Raw genomic sequence first — 22,492 nt, forward strand, 5'->3', positions numbered from 1 at the left:
AACAATATTTCAAAACAAAATATAAAATTTACATAAAAACATCCCTTTATGTAAATTTTATAAAAAGGTGCCTACTTCCAAATGTATTGCTTTACATAAAAATTCAAATCATTTTTTGTACTATGCTACTATGTTACTAGGTTTTATGGATACTAGGATATCATGGATATGATGGGATATCATGGACACAAGAAAAATATTTTTTCAGTTAAAAAAAAGAGACAAAAAAATATCTAAAACTGTGAATTTTACCTAGTTTCTCAACTTTCAAAATTTTTCTAGGATTTCTTCATTAACGTGGAGTTCGTTTTTTCACAAAACAAATGCTTTTTGTCACAACAATGAGACCAGGAATTAGAAGGTTCAAACTATCGATTGTTATAAATCGATTCTAAAAACAATTAGCTTTGAACATTCAACTAAGTGATGATACCCATTTACCCGTGCTAAAAATATGATCAAGTCCATTGTGTTCAAAAGTAGACAGATGATGTGCATAGGATGATCATGCCTGGACTTGCCATAATAAGAAACATATGATAGGATAAAATAAATAAAGCAAATATTTTATAACAATAATATCGCTTTTAGTATTAACCTCTAAGATAGAAACCAAAATATTCTCTATAAATTATAAAGACACATTCCTAAGTAACACACGGCCTGGGGGACCTACTCGTACATTCCAACAGTGAAGGAAACACAATTCAGCAGAAATATATTTTGGGGAGAGATATTTAGGAGAACACAGAACATGGGTTAGGAAAGAAGGCATTCTATGGCTGCAATGCGGACACAATTTTTTTTTTTTTTTTTTTCAAAACTCGAAATAACTTTAAAGGTCGACCTTGTAGAGGAAATCTTTCAAATGCTTCTAAAGATCTACGAGGTAGTACAATAGGATTCTACTAACACTACTAAAAAGGTAATAATTTATATTTCGCTAGTAAGGATATTATTATTTAATTGACTACCGTACTTTAAATCAATAAAATACAAATCTTAATACGAGCAATATTTATAACAAAATTAATTAAAGGAGTTGAAAAATAATTCCATACTATATCTGAAACTACAACGAAAAATGACATGTAAAGGGCAGTGGATGGTCGAGCGGGTTGATGCCACAAACCAAGCATTCTCGTGTCAGAAGCGGTTCGAATCCGGTCTGAGCAGGTTGATTATATTTCGTGGCAGGCCCACGGAATAAATCTTGACTTTTTATCTAGACTAGAATAGATTGGTAACCTATTGGTTCCTATAGGTATGAGGACATAAGGACGATAATCTCCAAATAAGAAAAAATAATAATAAATGAGGTAAATAAGAGTTAGCATTAATAGCCACAAAGCCACAAAATTTACTCATTTATGTTTTCTACCTTGCTCTAATTACGAATTTCAACTTTATGATTTTTGGTTATAAAAAATGTTCAATTTTTGGGGAAAACAAAAACAGGTCCGAAAAAAAGAACCCGAGACCTGAGCAAGTTGGCGAGGGTCCCAAAGTGCTAGCTTCAGAACGATGTGGGTTCGATTCCCCCTAGGTCAATCAATATTTATTTCACGGTAACTCCGAGAAACGAATCGCCACATTTCCATTCTGGGGTTGTATGGAAGATTTGCCGTAATAGAAAATATATTTTGGGAATACACAACAAATAATAGTTTTTTTTTTTTCAAAAATGTGACTTTTTTTTTCTCTGTTTATAAATTGTTGCAAGATTACTCGTAGCTTGTATGTGATGATTTCAGGAAGATGGTACTGAAGGGGGTCAAGAAAGGTACAAAAAAGTAGAAAAGCTTTTCATTAGTAATAATAAATGAAGTTTGATCCCACTTTTCAGGACTTGGAATCAATCAGGGTTAAATCATGAAAGAATAGTGCTTTTTTTTATGCCATGCTAAGTAGTGCGAACGTCAGTTACTAGTAAACAATTTTTCTGCTCATTTGTTCATTTCTTTGCCACCACTCAAACCATCTTACAATTATGGTGAAATAAGTTTTGATTTATGGAATAATTTTTACAAAATATTTAACCAATAAGCTAATATTCATGTTTACGGAAGTAACACTAACGTCAGCCATTTGCGAAAGAAAACAAAGTTTATGATTTTTCGGATACTAGCCATTACCGCAATTTGATCAGGGAATCTTAGACAAAATATTGTTGGGATCCTGATGTAAAGTGAACAGGTTACCCTTTAAAGATCGTAACAGTACATTGCCTTCCTTGTGTTCACTCCTGGCCGGAGAGTTACTCACAGCTTGCTCACATTTTGTTGTTTATATTGATTTTTTTAATTACTATTAATTCAAACTCACTTTTTTGTAGTAAACATTGAACATTCTGATATATTTATTTTAAATACCTTTCTCCGTTATAACAGACAATAATGTATTTGTATTAAACTTTATATTTTCATCTTTTCCTTAGAAGAAATAGATTTTTTAATAACTGTTCTAAGAAAACATTAATTGAAAAATTAACCAGGTTAATTCAATTTTATAATCACTTCTTACTTTTTAGAACTGTAAATACATTTTGGGAACCATAGTATTCAAATTGAAATAGGTCTGAACAAAACAGAGAAAGAAGCACGAATTTCTTGAGAGCGGCTTACTGAATTTTCATTGTAGACATTCCAAATTATTGGAAACAACATTTACTATAACTTCAATTCTCTTCACATTTTCAATTAAATGAACGGTTTTACAGATAATTACATTAGTGTGCCTATTAACTTCAACGTAAAGTTCCCTTCTATGTTCCAGGCCTTAGCATAATTTTTGCTTGGTAGTGTGGAGTTTTGGTACGCCCCTGGTTCACTAAGCACTTAGTTGTAGACAGTGATGGGCAAAAATTAACTATTGTTGAAACTAATATTTTTTTTTTGCTAAATTCAACTGTTATAATAACTAATACATATGTAACATTCCACAGCTGTATTAGGACTTCCGCCAATTCAGGAGATAACAAATCCTTAAATTGTCAGCGGAAGTCTAATAGATAACAATAAACGATATAAGTACACATTACATATTACAATCGAAACATTACGTAAGACAATAAACTAAACTGAAAACGGTAAAACAATTGGTGATGAGTTAGTATAAACGTAAAACGTGAAGTATCGCTGATTAAAATCGATTTCTAAGAGTAAATAACTTCCTACTTGAAAATGTATGACCGGGTTGCTGTATCGATAATTCCATGAAAAACAAGAAAATCCTTTTTCCAAACAGAAAATGGAGGGAGTATCTCACCAATAGAGAGGATGACTCACTTATTACCCACTTGACTGTCGTTAGTCACATGTCGCATAAGTCACATTTAGTGAGAAATCAGCAACTTCCGTTCTTTTTTACTTGTTCACGGTCTCAATGAATGATTAGGGAATTCATAAAAAAATAAATAAATATTAAAAAAAAAATTGCTGGTTCTAGTAACCGACATAATTCATGAAATATCTTCTAATAGTCCGATACTAACACCTATCAAAAGTAAAACATAGCTCATATAAAATAAGTAGCAAAGAAAAATTAATTGTTTAAGGGCGTTTCCTGAAGCAATGTAATAGTTATAAACGTATATATAAAAATTAAAAAAAAAAACTCTTACTTACACTTTATTTATGTATTTTTTTTACAATTAATAAAAATCATTTTTTGAAAATACCCATAAATTCTGTAGAGAATAATTCAATTAAAAGCCTTCCGTGCTTTTTACTTTTTTTTACCATATTTTTTAATAATTTTAAGAACTATCATTAGTACTTCTTTCAATTTCTTTTTGGTAAAAATTAAAATTTTAAATTCAATTATTTTTTCTAAATTCAAGGAAGGATGTTTTTATATATTTGAAAGGGAGTCAACAATTCATGGACAAGGCCCTGCAATAGTATAACTTCTTGCAAACAATGAAGTGAGAATCAACACCAATCCTAAAGTTGAACAGCTCCCGTAAATTTTTTTCGGAAAAAAATTAATATTCTTTTTCTAAAATAAATCATAATTTAAAAAATTATAGTTTCAAATTGTTTTTTGATTCGTGCTTTGATCATAAGTTTAATTAATCCCAGAATGAAGTTCTTTTTCATATCTCTACGCAAAAAAAATCTATTTTAATATAAATTATTATTTAAAAAATTATAGGTTCAACTAGTTTTTTTATTCGTATGTTGATCGTATAAGGATAGTTAATCTCAGAATAAAGATTTTTTTTCAAATCTGTATGAAAAAAAATTGTATTTCTACAATTAATTGTTACTTGAAAAATTATAGGTTCAAAATTACACAATTCTGTTACCTAAAATTTGAAATAAACACTTATTTACATTAAATAGATAAAGGAAAAATCCAAGAAACAACATATTTTGGTATTCATTTATTGAAAATAATTATAAAAATTCTTTCATTTATTGTCAAATATAAAACAGATTCAAACTGAACAGTCATTCATCACGTATACATTTAATATTTTTAAATTCAAAAAAACAATGGAATAATCAAAAAGTTTTTTGTTTTTTTTAAGAAACTGCCTACAGTGCCAAAATCATTTTCATGTACTTCTCCACATCCTTACACACCTCTCATGTGGATCTTATAGCATGGTTTTTACTTTTTATTATAACTAAATAAGTTATTGTCATGGAAAATTCTTCAGAAGAGATAAATGTGAATAAAATATTTTCGAATTAAATAAACTAAACATTCATCCATTGGGCTACTCCATCAGCATCCTGAAAAACAGAAAGTAGAATATAAATGAGTAACTGATGCACTGTGGTTGCTAAATCATTAACTGTTACAAGAAAAAGTAATTTTGAAATCAAGTTAATAACATGAATAAAAAATAGTAATCAGTGATATTTTTTTTTATGAGTCTAGGGTAACAATTTTTCTTGATTGGTTACAACAAAAACAACTGATTGTTAGCTAAAAAAAAAAAAAAAGCAAAAATGAAGCGGTTTATCGCTTTTGATAACACACAAAATAAAAGCTGAGTTAATATCGCAAATCAACCACAGTGGCTAGGCTGACCCTTTGTACAATTATTTTTAATCATGCAAAACACAAATCCAATTCATTTCTATAATTTTAAAATAGATTACTTAAAAAAATAAATAAAATAATTCTGCTTTCTGTTTTCCATTCGTTGCTTTCTGTTTTTTATAACAATTTAGAAAATAAAATAAAGAACAAATATGTTCCAATATGGTAGGGGGTGCAATAATGAGCCCAAATAATTGAGAAATTTCGTCGATACCTGGGCACAATGAGGCTACGAACGACAAACGTTTAAGCCCCATAGAATTAATTCAATATTGTTATCATAAATAATTTTTAATTAGTAATAAAAACCACAAAAAAGTCATAATTATTGTAGTTTTCAATATACTTAAGACGAAATTTATTTTGATATAGCCTAGGTATTCGATAGGTAGTATTAACATGGGTAGAACACATAAACTGACCACACTTAAGGCAGACAAAATATAATAGAAAATAGACTACTTACCCAAACCTCGTAGTTTCGCCCCTGATTCTCGAATATTTTTCCATTCTTCTCTTACACACGTTATCAATGACAGTTCTCACAGAGTCTCTAATTCTAAATATACGACGGCAGTTCAAGATCTGACTAATAATCGGAAATAAAAAACACAAAAGTTGATGAATAACGATGGCGACGATAGTTATCCCCTGAGCGGTCATGGAACTATCCTGCCTTTGCGTTGTCCTTCCTCTCGGCGATCCTCACGACTAGGGGCCTGTTGTGGACGACGGGCAGCTCCAACTTGGAGAAGACGGCCAGCTGAGGGCTCAATACGTGCCTCGACCAGGTACAAATCCTCAACCTCCTGTTCCCTCTCAGGTCGGTTGTCATCTCTTCACTGAATACTCGAGCTATTGATTCCTTGTGATAAGCTGTTGATAGTAGCTCTCCGCGAGTAACGTAGCTCCCACCGAGAGAGCTGGCTATATACTGATGAATCGATCTGGGTAGTAGGCCAGCATCCCGCGGCAGCGCTAGCGGTCCCAGCCCCTCAGGCTCCACCGGATGTACATATTTATGTATTATAGAATACATAAATACAGTAGTCGCGCCAGCGCATGGCACAATCTACGGCGTGATATATCAGTGTCATCCGCTTGGCAAAAAAAATCATCCATCGTCATAACATAAAACGTTCAATTTAATATATATATTTTTATTAAAATGTAAACAAGCAAGTGATAAAATAGGAACAACAAAATTATAAAAACGATGTGGCGAAATAAAAGTGATACAAAAAAACTGGAGAAAGTATTTCAAGGATATCAATTTTCGTTACAAATCTAACGATACATTAAAAAAATTATAAGAAGTCAATCGAATGAATTCTAATTTAAACTCCAGTACTTTTCCATTGGTTTGTTTCCCCCTCAAAACTCTTCGTTGTTCAGGAATCATTCCGATATTACTCTCAGATGCATTTTACAAGCCGAAATATATTTCTGTTGTAGAGAGTTATAATGTTTTTCATTTATTGTTAAATTATTACTACTTTAAAGTCATTATAAGGGTGATCATCTGAAAATGTGCAAATCATATGTCTGGTTTAACTTTTCAACCTTTAACTTGAGCGCGTCTTTGAAAAACAAAAATAATAACTACTCCACTCCTGTTCAACTATGCAGGCTTTATGTTAACTCCAAAACAGATTTATAAGTAGTAAATAAAAAATTAAAAAAGTTTTTTCACACCCTAACCATGTCCGACCGACCCCCTTAGTAAGGTGCTTTAAAAATTCATATTCCAGCCACACTTGATTTTTTCAATTCATTAAAAAATATGCCTCATTATTTTTTGTAGTCAATAAAATGAAATAAAATAAAAACTACGTCCAGACGTTTACCCTCCACTTCCTCACATAACATGTTTGCGGGTCCAGCTTGGAGGAGAAGGAACATTGCAAGATGGCTGAGGTGGGATATATGGTAGTGGATAGCCTCTTGGATTGCTCTAGACCGCCAGCTAGACCCTCATCAGTCCCTTGCTTTGGATCTACAGAGGAAGTCTTTTTGGGGAAACTGAGCTGTGGTCTATTACCATTTCGCCTTCTAACTTCGTAAAAACAGGAGAATTTTAAAATAATTCTTTCCCTAGACTTTTAGTTTTCGATGGGAAATGCTAAAGATCTTTGAATTCCGTGATATTTTTCATGTTTAAACGAATTACAGTAACTTAAAAAAAAAAATGAAATAAATAAAAACTTTGAAAATCTTATTCCTTCATTTTTCCCAAAATTTCAAATAATGAGAGAGTGAATAAATCTATTCTTACATTAATATTAAACAGTTTCAAGTTTTAAATGATAATTTTTCTCTGCCGACCAAAAAGCATCTTTTTACTTCCTCACTCAAAAAATTCATATTTCACTCCCTCATTTTAACAATTTTTTTTTCATCTTTTTTTTAAAGCCATAATTATAGGTGCTTCTGCGTTGTCACTACATGAAAAGTGAAGGTACTATGTCACAAACTAGGTATAAATTTTGCAGCTGTAAATTATGACTTTTTTTTTATAAGGTTTTAGAAATGAAATCTGCGCATCTTCAGATAATGACATATATATGAATTTTCATAGAAATCAAAAAATTAAGTTTGGAAATTTCTGTTATTTTAAAATTGGTATTTAAGGGTTTCAAAAGACGTTACAATGGAATTTACCTTGGTTTCCTTAAAAAATATTTTTTTACAAAAATTTCATAGATTTAAATTCATTAATTTCTATCGGTAATATTAAAAAAATCGGTACATAATGACCTTGAAATCTATATAGATCAAAGGCAGAAAACAATAATTTAATAAAACAAAAAATATATCTTTTGATCGGCTCCTGGGACCTTCTTCACCACTTAAAGGAGTTCAGAATAGATGTTATGATGGGATGCAAACTCTATTGTAAGTTAGTGCCAAGAATATGCTTATCCACTAAAAGATTACTTGTTTATCTGCGAAACCACAAATGCTTACATTTACTGATCTTGGTCCGAATACACCTAGAAAAATGGCTGCCATTAGGAGGCAGACTAGGGGAAAAAGTTATTCCTATTGTTATGGTCTCTAGAAATATGGAGGAATCAGCATACAAAATAAAAATTGGTCAAGCTATTATCATAGGACCACTTGGTATAGATTGACCCAATATTAAGTTAAATAAAAATTAAATTTAAAAAAAACAACTTTTTTTTTTGGGGGGGGGGGAGGTGTTGATTACGATGAAACTCGTTTAGGTGTAGATAGATAATGTGTAGGGGAGTGGCGCCACAATCGGCCGGTCATTGTACGCGGTCAGCTCTGACCCTTACAAGTTGGGGTAACTGTACCCCAACTAGTAGATAATTAAGTAATGTTAAAATGTAAATAATTTCATAATATTCTATATAAACATATAAATATTATTATAATGGTAAATAAGTTGATCTAATAAATAAAGTTTACCAAAATGCTTTAATGAAAACTATGTATAATTACTAGTCTAAATTGATGAGTCTTCATAAGTAGAGGGAATAAAATTAAATTGAATAAAAATATATTCATAAGCGAATTATCATTAAAACCACTACCCCTACGAAAATACGTGTAATTAACTACTTTATAGGAAGTTAAATTACCTATATTTTGAGTGCTGGCAGACATCTCAACGTCTAATGGTTTCTGAGATAAATTTCTTTAAAAATCAATTATTTTATCCGAACAAATAGAAATTAACATTTAGTTAATTTATTTCGTCATAAATGTTGCTTTTTAAAAAGCTATATCTCGAGAACTATTGGACGTAAATAGCTCTATTAGGGCTAATGTTTCAGCAAATTTACTCTACTTTAAATAATGTTCTCTTAGGTTATCTTTTTATGTTGGTAATTGTAAAGATACACAGAAAAATTAATTTTTTTAACGTTTGAAACAACTGCCATTTTTTATTCCCTCTACGTATACTTGGCAGACTCGTCAATTTAGACTAGTAAAGTAATCAAATCAAGTAATCAAAAATTGGAGTGAAATAATTGCCTTTTTTTCTTCCTGGATCTTGTACTGTTCCCAGTTGATACCCCTGGTTCTCCAAAAGAATTTAAAGATCCTAATAAAACTATAATTTACATATGAGTCTGGCGGGACTATTTACACTGTATTCTATGCAGTGAATAGTAAAAGCCCAGTACTGTAGTAGACGGAAGGCAATGTCCTTCATCAGAGGCTTGATATTGGTTTAAGGAGAGGAAGAGGTTAAAGGGAGCGAGAAAAGTAATAGCTAACGATCAAAATAGAAAAGTTTGAAAATTATCAACTCATTCATTATTAATGATAATAATAATTTCGGATGATATAAATGCAGTATATGTAGTTAAGTGAACAGGCGCAGTATCGTTAATTAGTCTTGATCAGACGAAAAGTATAACGATTCCCACCTTCCTACGCGCATACGCCCTCCCTCCTTTCCCGATACTTCTCAAACAGTATATTTTTTCCATCAATAAATCTACTGATTTATTGCTCGGTAATACAAAGTTCAGTTAGTGTACTGCACATGTTGGAACGATATCTAATCCATAACATTCAAAACTGTTCATACCCCGACTGTTTTGACCGACAGAAACAGTTCTAAACTTGGATGTTGAAGCTACTGTTTCTGGTTGGAGCAACTGTCCAACAGCTTGATTATTGGTACTGTGATTGTTGGAACGCGAAAAGTTTATTTAAATGTCTAAGCGTCGTAGAGCAAATTGTTTTTGTTTATTCCTATTAGTCACGAAGAAGCATAAGTACATACAAACTACAAAACTACTATAATAAAAATATTTTATACAAGAATAATTCATTCAATCAAATTAACGATCATGTCTATTTCAACTAGAGAAGAGAGAACGTGGTCATGGTCATCATCCAAATCAGCAGTTTCGAAGTCATTTTCGACATGGCACCCTTCTAGGGCTAAAGAAATTCCCGGCACCTTTGTCGATCTAAAAAAATGAAATAAAAAAGTCGGCACAACTATCTTTAGAAAAAGAAGAAAAGCGGTCTTAAGTAAATGTGGCAATGCAGGCACTGTATATTTGTTTTTTAATTTTTTTTTCCTGGTAAACTTCTGAGGAAGTATTCGCTGGCATAAACTTGGGGCCGCGGAAGTTTGGGAACCGCTGTTCTAGATCACCAATGAAACCTACAATACTTAATCATAAATTTTCTAAAAATAGTATTAAGAAGCGAACACGGGATAGTGGCCCTACAACATCCGTAATACCGATTACAGAAACACTAATGAATTATAACTGATAGATTAATAAATATGCTCAGGTTATCATGGTAGATTAGTGACTTATAGCACTGTGACGGCAATACAAAGGAAAAACATTCTGATCATTTGTTTTTCATCGAGGATAATCGAGGAGTTTGTAAGAGAATATTTTGTCGATGATTTCTAAACAAACGTTGAAGTGTTTAAATTAAGAGAAAAAGTACACAAATTTAGGAAAGCTAAGTATAACAAGAAAGAAAGGCAAATTAAAACCTGAAAAACTTAGCCGCATTACAAAATTATATCGCCTTTTATTTAACAAGGACACGATTGAGTACTAAAAAAAAATCTGGTTCAATGCCACTAAATTTTATATTATTAAGAAACAATATTCTAGAATTGGGGAAATAAACACCTTTACCAAGAATAAATAGAAACCAAATCTTCCAAAATAATAATATAATTTTCTGAAATCACGCTAATGCTAACATTATATCTTGAACAAATAGTTTTCGGTAAATATTATCAAACGAGACCATAATACAGCAGACACCTGGTACCATATCTTAATGGCACAACCTAATAATATCCACTAAGGTCTTTTTCGAAAGGAGACATTATTATCAATTATTAATTTCTTGTATATTATATAAATTAGAATATAGCAAAATGAGATATTGAAGAAACAAAATAAAGCAGAATTAAAGGTCCTTCGTAGCCGAGCTCACTCTGCTTTATCTCAATAAATCGCTAACTCTGACTGGCAAGTGACAGCAGCGGAACCGGTTGGAATTCGGCCTGGGGGATCAACTATGTTATCATTATTATATTATTTTTTTATGATCCACTTCCTGATCATTTCTGACGTACGGAGAGGTCATCCACAGGGTACCACCATTTTCTAATACCATGGTGGAAGGTCAAGTTTTCATTTCGTGGGACCACCACAGAAATAAAAGTCGACCCCCAAGGCCGGAGTCGAACCGGCACCGCACCGCTGCAGTTCCCAAGTTGCAAATACCTGCGCCTAAGCTACAGACAGCCACGACTTTTAGATTTGGCGATCCCACGAAATGATGAAAACTTGAACCCCCCTCCCCTCCCATCATAGTTAGAATAAGGTGGTAATCTGTAGTTAACCCCCCTCTTCGTGTGCCATAAATGACAAGAGGGTCATAAAAAAAATTACAATAGTCCCTCCCCCCAAGCCGGATTTCAACGGGCGCCGCACTGTCACGAGCCAGTTAAAGTTAGCGATTTAACTCACTCGGCTACGAAGGGCCTTCAGTTTTCTTCAGATTGTACTGAAGGCTTTAGTTACTTTTAGAAAACTTTACTAGCTTTGGGACAGTCAACAGTGGGACTATTACAGAGAGATACTTCTATACCAACGATAATGTCTTTGAAACACGTCTGTATCAAATTAAAACTAAAACTTTTTCGTCAAATGTGGTACTATTTAAAAAAAAAACAGTAATATGTAAAAACAAAAACGCGTCTTTTATACCAATTGAAAGATCTTACAAATACTTTCGTGTTTTGCTTCAGACCAATATGAAGTGATAACGTGGGTTTTTTCATATTTATGGGAATTTATAGGACGACTTGAAACAATTACGTTTCGGTACGAAAATTCCATTCTTAATAAAAAAATTAAACTGGAATATATATAACTATAATTAACATTATTTCTGATGTGAAGATTCTTTAATGACATTAAATTGTCCACTTCCGCTTGCTCAAGAGATTATCACACCATTGTAGATAACAACCCCACCCACCTCCCCCATATGTCAGAATGATCAGGGAATCATAGCAAGAAAAGAAAAAAAAGTTTAAATAACGTCAAAGATAAAATAAAATCCTTTTTTTTAGTCAGATATGCCACTATTAAAGCAACTCAGGGAAGAATCGAAAATTATTTTGAAAAGGAATAAATTATATTTCCAATAACATAACATGAAAGTAGGCAGTGTAGTCAAAAGGGTAGACACCACAACCTTTTTCCACGAATTGTCACAACATACACAAAAACGGATTAAAAATATCTAATAATATTGATGGTAAAAGATTTTTTCATTCAGGAATATAACTAAGAAAATGTTTCAGTGTAAATATAAAATAAGATGCATCATTAACTATTGTGATACTATCACTATACCGATGTCTACAATATTTCCACATCAGAAATATAACAAATAAAAATGTATTTAATGGCAGAATTAACTTAGTTTTTTTTTTCAATTATTGATAGCTAAAATGTCAACAAAACCAGTGCCTACATTGTTTACAAATGTATAACGCAATATTTTGAATATACAACCTTAGATAACTGTAATATTTAGTAAATTTTACTTTAAATTAAGAAGTTACAATTCAGGAACACCAGAACTATTATTATAAGGGCTTCATAATTGGAAATCCAACAAAACAAAAAATCCAACTCAGAGCCCAAGGTCAGGGGATATATTTTCTCAATTTTATAAATAAATCGCTCAAGGCAATAACTCCTCTAAAAACTTTTGTATATTTCGTTTATACAAGACGTTATACACTGAATACATCATTGTAGAGAAAAAAATCGTCGTTTATAGTCATAATAATATTACTTGATAGCAAAAAAAGTACTTAAATAACACTTAATAATGACACCCATAGGTACCTAATGTAAGTTATAAATATGACTTTTACTCTGAGAACATTGTTTAAGCAAAAATCAAATAATTTTAGATGTTAACATTATCAAAACCAGCCAAATGTTTTGATAACAAAAACACATTAACACAAAAGATACAAAATTCGTTATCTCAAGATAGTTTAATTAAAAAGCTGATGTACGAATTAAAAAGTCTATAACATAATCCGAATGCTTTTTAACATAATTCAATAGAAGCTTTATTTTTAAACCGTCCACTGTGCTGGCCCTAGCCGTCCAAAAATAAAAGAAAGAATTGCGTAACATTTATTGCACTATAAAATAAATCTAAACACCAATTGTATAAACCAATATAAATAACTCGTACTGTGGAAAAAACTAAAGAAACAAAAGGATACTTACGTATTATGGATATCAACGGATTCATCAGGATTTATTAGCGAATCCATTCTTAAATATAACTTGACTTAAAAAAAATAAAGAATACACACACACGATCAAAAATATAATTAATCAGTCTCCATAACACACTCCACAAATATATCAATAGTGAAACTTTCCTATGACAAGTAACTATCAGGAAAGGTTTAACTGAACGCACAACGAATGGCTAGCTACTGACCGTTAAAAACAAAGAGCATCTTAATCGCCTGATAAGAGCGAATAAAGAATCCAGTGACCCTAAATCCAATTTCCACACGTAACTGCAATTAAAATCCATTTTAAACTTAATACATTTACGATAATAAAACTTTCGTCCATTTTAAGTCATTAAATTCTTTAATGCAAAAGTATGTATAAGTCCGTTCAGTGTGAATTGAAAAATAACCTCTCTTAGGTTCTAATGCATTGTTTACCTAAGGTTAACTTTCAGTTAAAGGAGGGCGAAAGATAATCAGAATTATCTTTAAACAATAATATTACTTTTCTGTTATTTATTTCTAAACCTAAAAAAATAATGCTTTAATTAAACCAAATTTGATTTATGTATAAAGTGATCCTTGTAGTTACTAATACTAAAGTTCTAACAATGTTAACAAATTATTTCTCAGGTAAGTTTTCAAGTTGTACTTAAATTAATGTTAAATCATTCAATGATGTTGCTAACATTCCTTTAAGGTAAAATATTTCAAAATCCTACAAGTCTCAAGTACTACAGATTTTAACCTGATGAAATATTAATATATTAACTATATATTTCATCATTTTATATAGACATTGTTAATGTTAATTTTCTCAATGCATTTTCTGTATGCTGAGTGCCTTACACTAGTGCATGATGAAGAGTATAATATATGCACAAAGCTAAAAAAATTGTGATAAGATAAAAATCACCTTATAAAATAATAAATAGAAGAAATAATAAACCTGCATTTCACTAAAACAAATTTTAATGGGAAGTGGAGCTCCATCCAGTCCAAGTTCATTAGGAAAGATTTCGATCTTATAAGAATGCATTTATTTAAACAATAAACATCTAAAATTTGTAATAATTTTTAATATAGTGCTTTTCAGTTAAAGTTTCCTGAAATTATTATTAAAAATTGGAAGATCATTGAATGGCAATGTACGTAATATAAGGAAAAAGTGCCTAATAAATAGTTTTGTACTATTTGAGGTCTTTTTTAATGGCACACGAACCATTTTCATATATTATTAAAAATGTTGTAAATGAATGTAGAATTTGTAATGTGCAACTCCATCAATTCATCATGCATAACTATATTTTTATTGTTTGAAAATCGAGCATCATCAAAATCTTAATCATGCCTGATTAATTGAAGTTTACTGTGCCTCATTTCAACTTCTGCAATAAAATATTAATTAAAATTTATTTCGATTCCCTGTCTCTTTTTGATGTTGAATACTTATTTGTAGAGTATTTATTTGACAACTGATCTAAAGTACAAATAGATTCTTCATGATTTTATAAAATGATAAACAATTAAAAGCCAAAAAATACTATCTTTAACAAAGAATATATACATAACCTGTTCCATGAAAAGCTTCAGCAGAAGTATTGGTGTAGGTAATGATTCTTGATCCTTCAACATTTTTAAGAAATAGTATGGTCAGCACTATATAAGTTTACCCATCTAACAAATCTATGAGACCCATTTCAAGGTTAAATTAACACACAAAAAAAAAGGGTTAAACCAAAATTCATTCTGATGAATACCAGTCATTTCCTGCCATAATTTACCACACCAGGATTTGAGTAATTTAAAAAACAACCTCTTAAAAATATGCAAACCAAAAATTTTTAAACAAGAAAAAACTGCTTCGAAGCATAAAGCAAAAGCAAACAAGGCAAAAAATGGAAGATTGTTTTCTAAAATACAAATAATATAATCCTTCAAAAACATGCAAACTTTCATAAAAATTTTAGTAATTTATATATTTATAGCAATTCATTACATTTTCAAAATAATTATATTCAAATAAATGATTAAACTTAACAAAATAAGATAAAGAATAAATAACCATTTTTCATTAAAAAAAGCAATGAAGTGATGTTAAATATAACAAAATAATACACCTTAATAACAATAATGAAAAAAATAAAAGCATTTAATAAATTAAGCAGAAAATAAAAAGTAAATAACAAATATTTACCATGACTAGTCAGATACAGCCAAAATCTTACATCTTTAAAATTTAGAGGCACTATTTCAGATAAATTACAATACAAATATTCAACATATACAACGAGTTTGTTACAACTCCCCAAAGCTTTTCACATGTAATGAGCACTTATTTGTTTCCAACAATCGTTATGTGTAAATAGACAGGAAAAAACACCTAAAGATAGTTGTTATTAAATAATAGTATATATACACACATATAATTATCAATACAGTACACATTTATATAAAAACAAAAAAGAAACTTTCTTTAAGCATAACGTAACAAGTAGTAACTAATGTTTAAATGTTGAGTTAACATATTCGCTAGACAATTTACATCAAATCAATCAATATTAACCCTTAACGCGACAGGTGGGTCTACTGGCTCCAGTTACAATTATTTGCCTACTTTTTATATCAAATCATACGTTCAAAATGCCTTTATAACTGTACTGATTTATTTATACAGAAATGAGTTATACAATCTAAAAAAAATAAAATAATAAATTAGTTCACAACACCAAAATGAAAGACAAATAAATATTGCTTAAGGTTCCCTAGACCCAACTGTCTTTAATAAAGTTTATTTTTAAAATCATATACACAAACAATCATACTTGTCGCACAACTATGCCAATACACTAACAATTTAATATCTCGATATTCTCTGTTTAACAATACTATATATTATAAAAAGTAATAAATTCATAATTAGCAGTACAACCATATAAAATAAGTTAGGGTAAGTTAGCATTTACCAGATATATGACAATAATATTCTAATATTAAAATATATTAGGTTGCGTGATTTTTTTTTTTTTTTCAAATGGAGAGGTAGTAAAAATATATTGGTAGGTTTATTTGAGGAATGGAAAAAGTGAACATTTTTTGGGGAACAAACTTTCATTTTTGTTTTAAATAATAAATGATTACATAAACATACATTTAAAATATTTTATTATTGCTACCAAACTATTATTATTATATAAATTTTTTTTTTTAATTTTTCATTTTTTTAAGATGCTGATAAAAGATATATAGTTTAAAATGTCTTTCAACCTTTAAAATGTCAGTATTTATGAATAATAAATTCATCATTTATAATAATTTTAATACTTAAAATAAAATAACATGTATGCGATATTCAAATCTAGGCCACAAATTTTTGAATACTTTATAAGCTAAGCTAATTCATTACAATTTTGTTAAACTTAGGATTAGTTTTCGCGCACTCACTCCTTTGTTGTGGTCCGAACAATTCGTTTCATTGGTTTCAGTTTATTATATCTTTCCAGCAAATAAAAGGGAACCTCCGGCTACATAACAGAATTAAATATTTGTATTTATGGACTTCTTGTTATTAGAGGAGTTTTAAATGTTTGATTAGCATTAAAACATTATGGTACCACTATTGAATATGGCAGGCGATTTTAACTCATAACCATGTTTTCAAACTACAATTAGATACACTTTTTAAGTCACTAGAATAAACAAGCCTATTCTCTTTTGTGTATTCAGTCACTTACATTGTACTTTATGCTTCCCTTCTCAATCATTCCTTTATACTTTTTATAGATTGTTAACGCCATTTCTCTGTTTTTAAGTTTGATATTTGATAAACTTAGTTATGGAAAATGTTAAATAACAATATGAAGAAGATGGTCATGGGGTGTGGTCAAAAAGAAACAAAAAATAGTTAATAACTATTTGTTTGCCGATGTTCCCCCCAACTTTGCAGGGCTTCATCAGTGTTATAAAAGATACAATTAGGTAAATATAAGTGAAAAAAAAGAAATAATAATAAAATATAAAAATTGTTCATCCTTAGTTCATTTCTTTGTATCCTACTTGTCAATTTTTAGTTGTTTTGTATCTTTTTTAGTCCTGCAAAGAGGGCAAATCGTCAGCAAATAAATAGTTGTTAAATATTTTTGTTCTTTTTTGACCACACCACTGACGTTCTTCATATTTCGGCACATACAGTCAAACACTTATCTATATAATAAAGTTAAATTACTATATTCAAAGTACTTTAACAACTGATTTTATTCTCAAAAGGATTACTTTCACTTTATGAGAGCTTAAAGTAAATCAAAGGCTAAGAGATGTTCTGCAATAGGACCGAGAGTTGTCGCTTTCTGATAAAATCCACATAGTTAGTACTAAAACTTGGTACCTCATACACATTAGTGAGTCTTCTATTGCTCTGTAATACTGTAAACTGTAGTTTTACCATAATTAATTAGTATTACTGTTTCAGAATTCAAAAAATATATATGCTGTTTATAAATCATTTATTTATAATTTAACGAGAATAAATAGTTTGTTTCATATATAAGTTATTAATAGAACAGGGATGAATGCATGAAAAAGAATTTTTAAAATGACTTAAGTACCACTAAGATAACATACTCATTTTTTTTTTTTTTTCAATAAAAAGCATTCGAAGAAAATAACTTCATATTATAATATACACATATATACATTATGGATTATTAGCTATTTTATAATTATCATCCAATAACTTGATCATAATCATAATAAGGTTTTAGTTTTATGATAGTTAAAAACAATAATAATATAAGTGATTCACCTAAAATAAATAAAAAAAATTAAAATAGCTTTTACTCAACCTACCAATATTGGATCAAGTTAACTTTTTTAGAAGTCCAACAATTTAAAGCCTGCACTAATTACATCATTAGCGACTAAAGATAGGCAGAATATCAGCTATGTGAATAGTCCTGTAATCTAGGTTTTGAACCGAACCAAGACATCTTCCAATCTAAAGTGTCTTTTAATAAACATTCCTCCTCGGGGCTCAACTTCAACAATGTAGCAACCGCTCGAGTCAGGTGTTGGGCCTAAATAAACGAAACATCATTAAATTAGATTAAACTATAAATAGTACAATTAAATTAAACTTAGAGCTTTTAACATTCCTTTTCTCCTCTTAATTTGTCTTTTTGTTGTAAATTTAAATCATATTACATATTCAAATAATTTTAATTCACCCAATAATACAGGGATATATTAAATAAGTAAAAATAATTTTAAAATCTAATTTTTTAATTCTTTTTACTCTTTAATAATTTTAAAATTAATTCTTATAATTTTAAGATGATAGATATAGAAGAATGATAATAGAAGATGATTGGGGCTGCAGTCAATGAAGAACATAAATAAGTAACAACTTATTTATTAGTGCCAGAATTTCAGGCCTTCATCAATGCTAAGAACAAAAACAAGATAACAACCATAACGGTTGATTAAATGGAATTACAGAAAAACATGAACCATAAGAAGATAACAGACAATATAGGTATAAGGCATAAGTAGTATTGACGAAAATGCTTAGAACAATATTATAAGAATATTGAAACAGTAAATTAAAGGGAAAATAATACTATTCAAATTAATAATGAAAAAAGAAAATAAAACATATAAAGAAAAACGAATACGTGATTAATTAAACATGTAAGGAGAATAACAAAACTAAAGAAGTAGATATAAAGTTATATAAGATAAGAGTAGTAAATAATATAAATAATAGTAATTAGATCTGGTGAACATAACTAATACAGTAGGTATGGAGAAATGAATAAAAAAGATCATAATAAAGATTTTTTTTTCATTCTTAATTTTAATATTACTATTTTCTTATAGTAATCCTACTTCTATTATATATATCCTTTCAATATTCTTATATATATTTTTTTTTTCCGGCGCTATGGCCTTTGGCCTCCTCTAAGATTTTCCTCCATTCATCACAGTCCTCTAGTCCTCTCCAATGTCCAACACCCAGTGACTTCATGTCCTCCTCCACATCATCTGTCCATCAAAGTCTAGGCCTGCCTCTTCTCCTTTTCACTTCTATGATAAACAAGGCCCATCCATTTTATTCTCACCTTTTTCATATAAGAAACTATATCAGGTTTCCCATAAAGGTCTTAATTTCTGCATTGGTTATAATATCATAATATGCATTTTCTTCAATACTACTTATTTACCAGCTATCTTCTTATGTTTCTTGTTTCTCTGAAATTCTATCAAATCATTATGGTTGTTATCTAGTTTTGGTTCTTAGCCCTCATAAAGACCTGAAATCCTGACCAAAACTTTGGCACTAATAAATAAATTTTTACTTAATTGTGTTCTTCATCGATCGCACCCCTAATCATCTTCTCATATATAATCAATCCATAGTCAACTATCCATAGTCTACTCATCATTAATATACTTGTTTTTTTTTCCATTAATAATTAAAAATTGAACAGATGTGCTGTTTTTAAAAAGTATTAAATTATAAAAGTTGAAGAGAGGGCACAATATTCCTAAAACGTCCAAGAAGAGAAAATAAATGGAATAAGAACCATTATATTTTAGTTCTTAATTTTTGATCTCCATAATTCAGTGAAGGTTAAAAAAAATCAAAACCATACTTTCATCTAATATAAACAAACACCACTAATTAACCCCTTCTAAACAGACACCACTATATAATGGATAAAATAATCTTCCCCATGGATGTATGTTATATAGAAGTTTTATTGTATATTTAGTATAGAATTAACCTAACCAACCAGAAGGGAAGAAATTGAATTTTAAGTTCAAAATCACAAGATACCACTACCTCATATTCTCGGCTGGTCAGAAACTTCATGATGACATGCTTTAAATAAAGGAAGTTGACTTCTTCATCCCCATTAGGTCCCTGCCCGCTGAAAGGGGTCGGATGGTTGCTATTGTATTGATTACCGCTATAGTAACCAGAATTATGGTTATTCATTATCATCTGCTGGTCTCCGCCACCTACATCTGATGATTTGAGTTCCCTTTGTAAGGTTTTCTTCATATCACTCAGCTTTTGGTGAAGCACTCTGATGTTCTGAAAGACAAAATGGAACATGAAATAATTAAAATAAATATGTATTATTTTTATTTTAAAAAAAATTGTCTTAAACAAGTTTTCACTTTCAAGATTAATATTTCACAGCTGAGACAACAGATCATCAAAGAAATAATTGATAACCAACATGGCTCAAAACAGAAAACAATGTTGATTTTAATTTAGATAATTTTTATTTCCACTTACATATATACAAAACAGTATGACTGCCACAAAGTCAGGTCAAATTCTAGTCTACTCAGATGATATAGATAAGGTAGCCAGATAACAGAGGGAGTTGAACAAGTAATAGGGGCAATGGGACAGAAGATAGGTCTACGAATCAAAAAGGCAAAGACCAAAATGTTTACCAGCCCTCTGCAGCCACCACAACCCACAGTTACATTTGGAGGTTACAAATTTGAAAGTATAAATAGTTTTATTTATCACAGGGACCTAGTGCAGTGGTTCCCAAACTAGGTGCATTATGCATATGCCAGAGGTGCTGCAAGTGAATGCCACTTTCTCAAAGTATTAAAAGGAAAATTAAAACAGCAAAAATACAATGCATTCCAGAATTTACTTTGCACTGTTTTTCTTCTTTTCCTATATATTCAACTTATATTAGGACAATCATGATTTTTTTTTTTTTCTAAAAAGGTGACCTGGCTAAAAAAGTTTGCTAATCGCTGCTCTAGAGTTTATAGACAATAAATCTGGCACAGAGGAACAGAGACAAATGACAACAGCAAATGGTGATCATTCGTTGGTTTTTCTGGCAAAAACATTCAGAAGTCATTCGCTGTCGAGAAAGAACAAATCTCTCTGTATTGAAAATTAATTGGGCAAGTACTAACTTATGCACCAGTGGCCCTCTTCCTGTGTGGAAGCTGACAGTTTAATAATATTTGAGAGAAAAATCTTAAGGACTGAGGATATAGCAAGAATGGATAACCTAACCCATTAAGAAACTCTTGTTTGGGCAAGTAGAAGGAAATATAAAGAGAAGACCACAACTGAGGTTAAATGTAGAGAAATGAGCCAATGTAGAGAAATTTCTGGAAACAAGAGCTTGGCAGACCCTTGTGCAAGACAGCAATCTCTTGATACGGGGAAGACCTATATTTGGTTGTAATGTCTATGATGATGATATAAAAATAAATAGTAAGGGAAGATATTGTGATAGTGACAAATTTTGAATCTGAGTTCACAACAGAAATAAATATTTTATTATATTTATAATTAATAGTATAAGTATAATAATACTTACAACTTGAAATGTAATCAATAATATTATATGTATGATATCTAATATTACAGAAATGCCAATGACCTATGTGTGTTATTAGTGACTAACGAACCTTCCATTGTAACTCAAACCTTCCAATCCCACCTCACAACTCTTGAAAACTAGAAGATTAAAATAAATTCCAATTATCCCATCAAATCCTCTTTACCCTCTGTCCTAACCTATGGCTTCCTGTCCTACAGTATCCTCAGATAATACTGCTCTCAATCCACTACCTAGGGCTATATCTGTAATCCTCATACAAGACTGAAAAGATGGAAACTGCTCATTGATTATTATGTTGATTCAGATGATTACAAAATTTACTTGACAGATGATCTAAACTTCCAACTAATTACAAAACACACATTTATTTGGCCATAATAAAGCCCATCTGGATGTAAGGAGTTGAGCTTTGTAGCTCCACTAAAACATCAAATTCCTCTTGTATCCAATCTTTGATAAAGTCCTTAATTCTCATTACTTCTTCACAAATCAAGTCATCCATCAGGATCACAATGTTCTATGTGTTGCCGATTTGGCCAGGACCAGACACCAATACTTCCATGATAAACTCCCTAACAACCCAAAATCACTTGTTTCTAACCTGGCCTTGAAATTGTCTACTTCAGAAACGCAATTGCTATATGCTATCAGTGGGTAGATTCACCACATGTCTATATCATGCCATTGTATGATTATCATATTTACTTATTGAATATATATTTAATACAGTTGTACACATCAA

General features: G+C 30.3%; 1 protein-coding gene across 9 annotated transcripts in view; it reads right to left on the bottom strand.

The window, feature by feature from the left end:
* The window catches only part of cnn (centrosomin), a 169,023-nt gene extending 154,073 nt beyond the window's left edge, over nucleotides 1-14,950 (bottom strand). For 4 of the 9 annotated variants that reach the window (XM_014423344.3, XM_014423340.3, XM_014423338.3 and 1 more), the window contains exon 1: nucleotides 5,522-6,035. In XM_014423344.3, coding sequence (XP_014278830.1) covers nucleotides 5,522-5,718 — 197 coding nt within the window. In that variant the 5' untranslated portion in view covers nucleotides 5,719-6,035. Of the gene's footprint in view, nucleotides 1-5,521; nucleotides 6,037-13,343; nucleotides 13,551-14,932 lie in introns of those variants that run through there. The other 5 variants (XM_014423339.3, XM_014423335.3, XM_014423341.3 and 2 more) reach the window with 3 other exon arrangements.
* Between the last annotated feature and the right edge of the window lie 7,542 nt (nucleotides 14,951-22,492).

Source organism: Halyomorpha halys, unplaced genomic scaffold (assembly GCF_000696795.3).
Source record: "Halyomorpha halys isolate HHAL.00 unplaced genomic scaffold, Hhal_1.1 Scaffold417.1, whole genome shotgun sequence".
Taxonomy (NCBI): domain Eukaryota; kingdom Metazoa; phylum Arthropoda; class Insecta; order Hemiptera; family Pentatomidae; genus Halyomorpha; species Halyomorpha halys.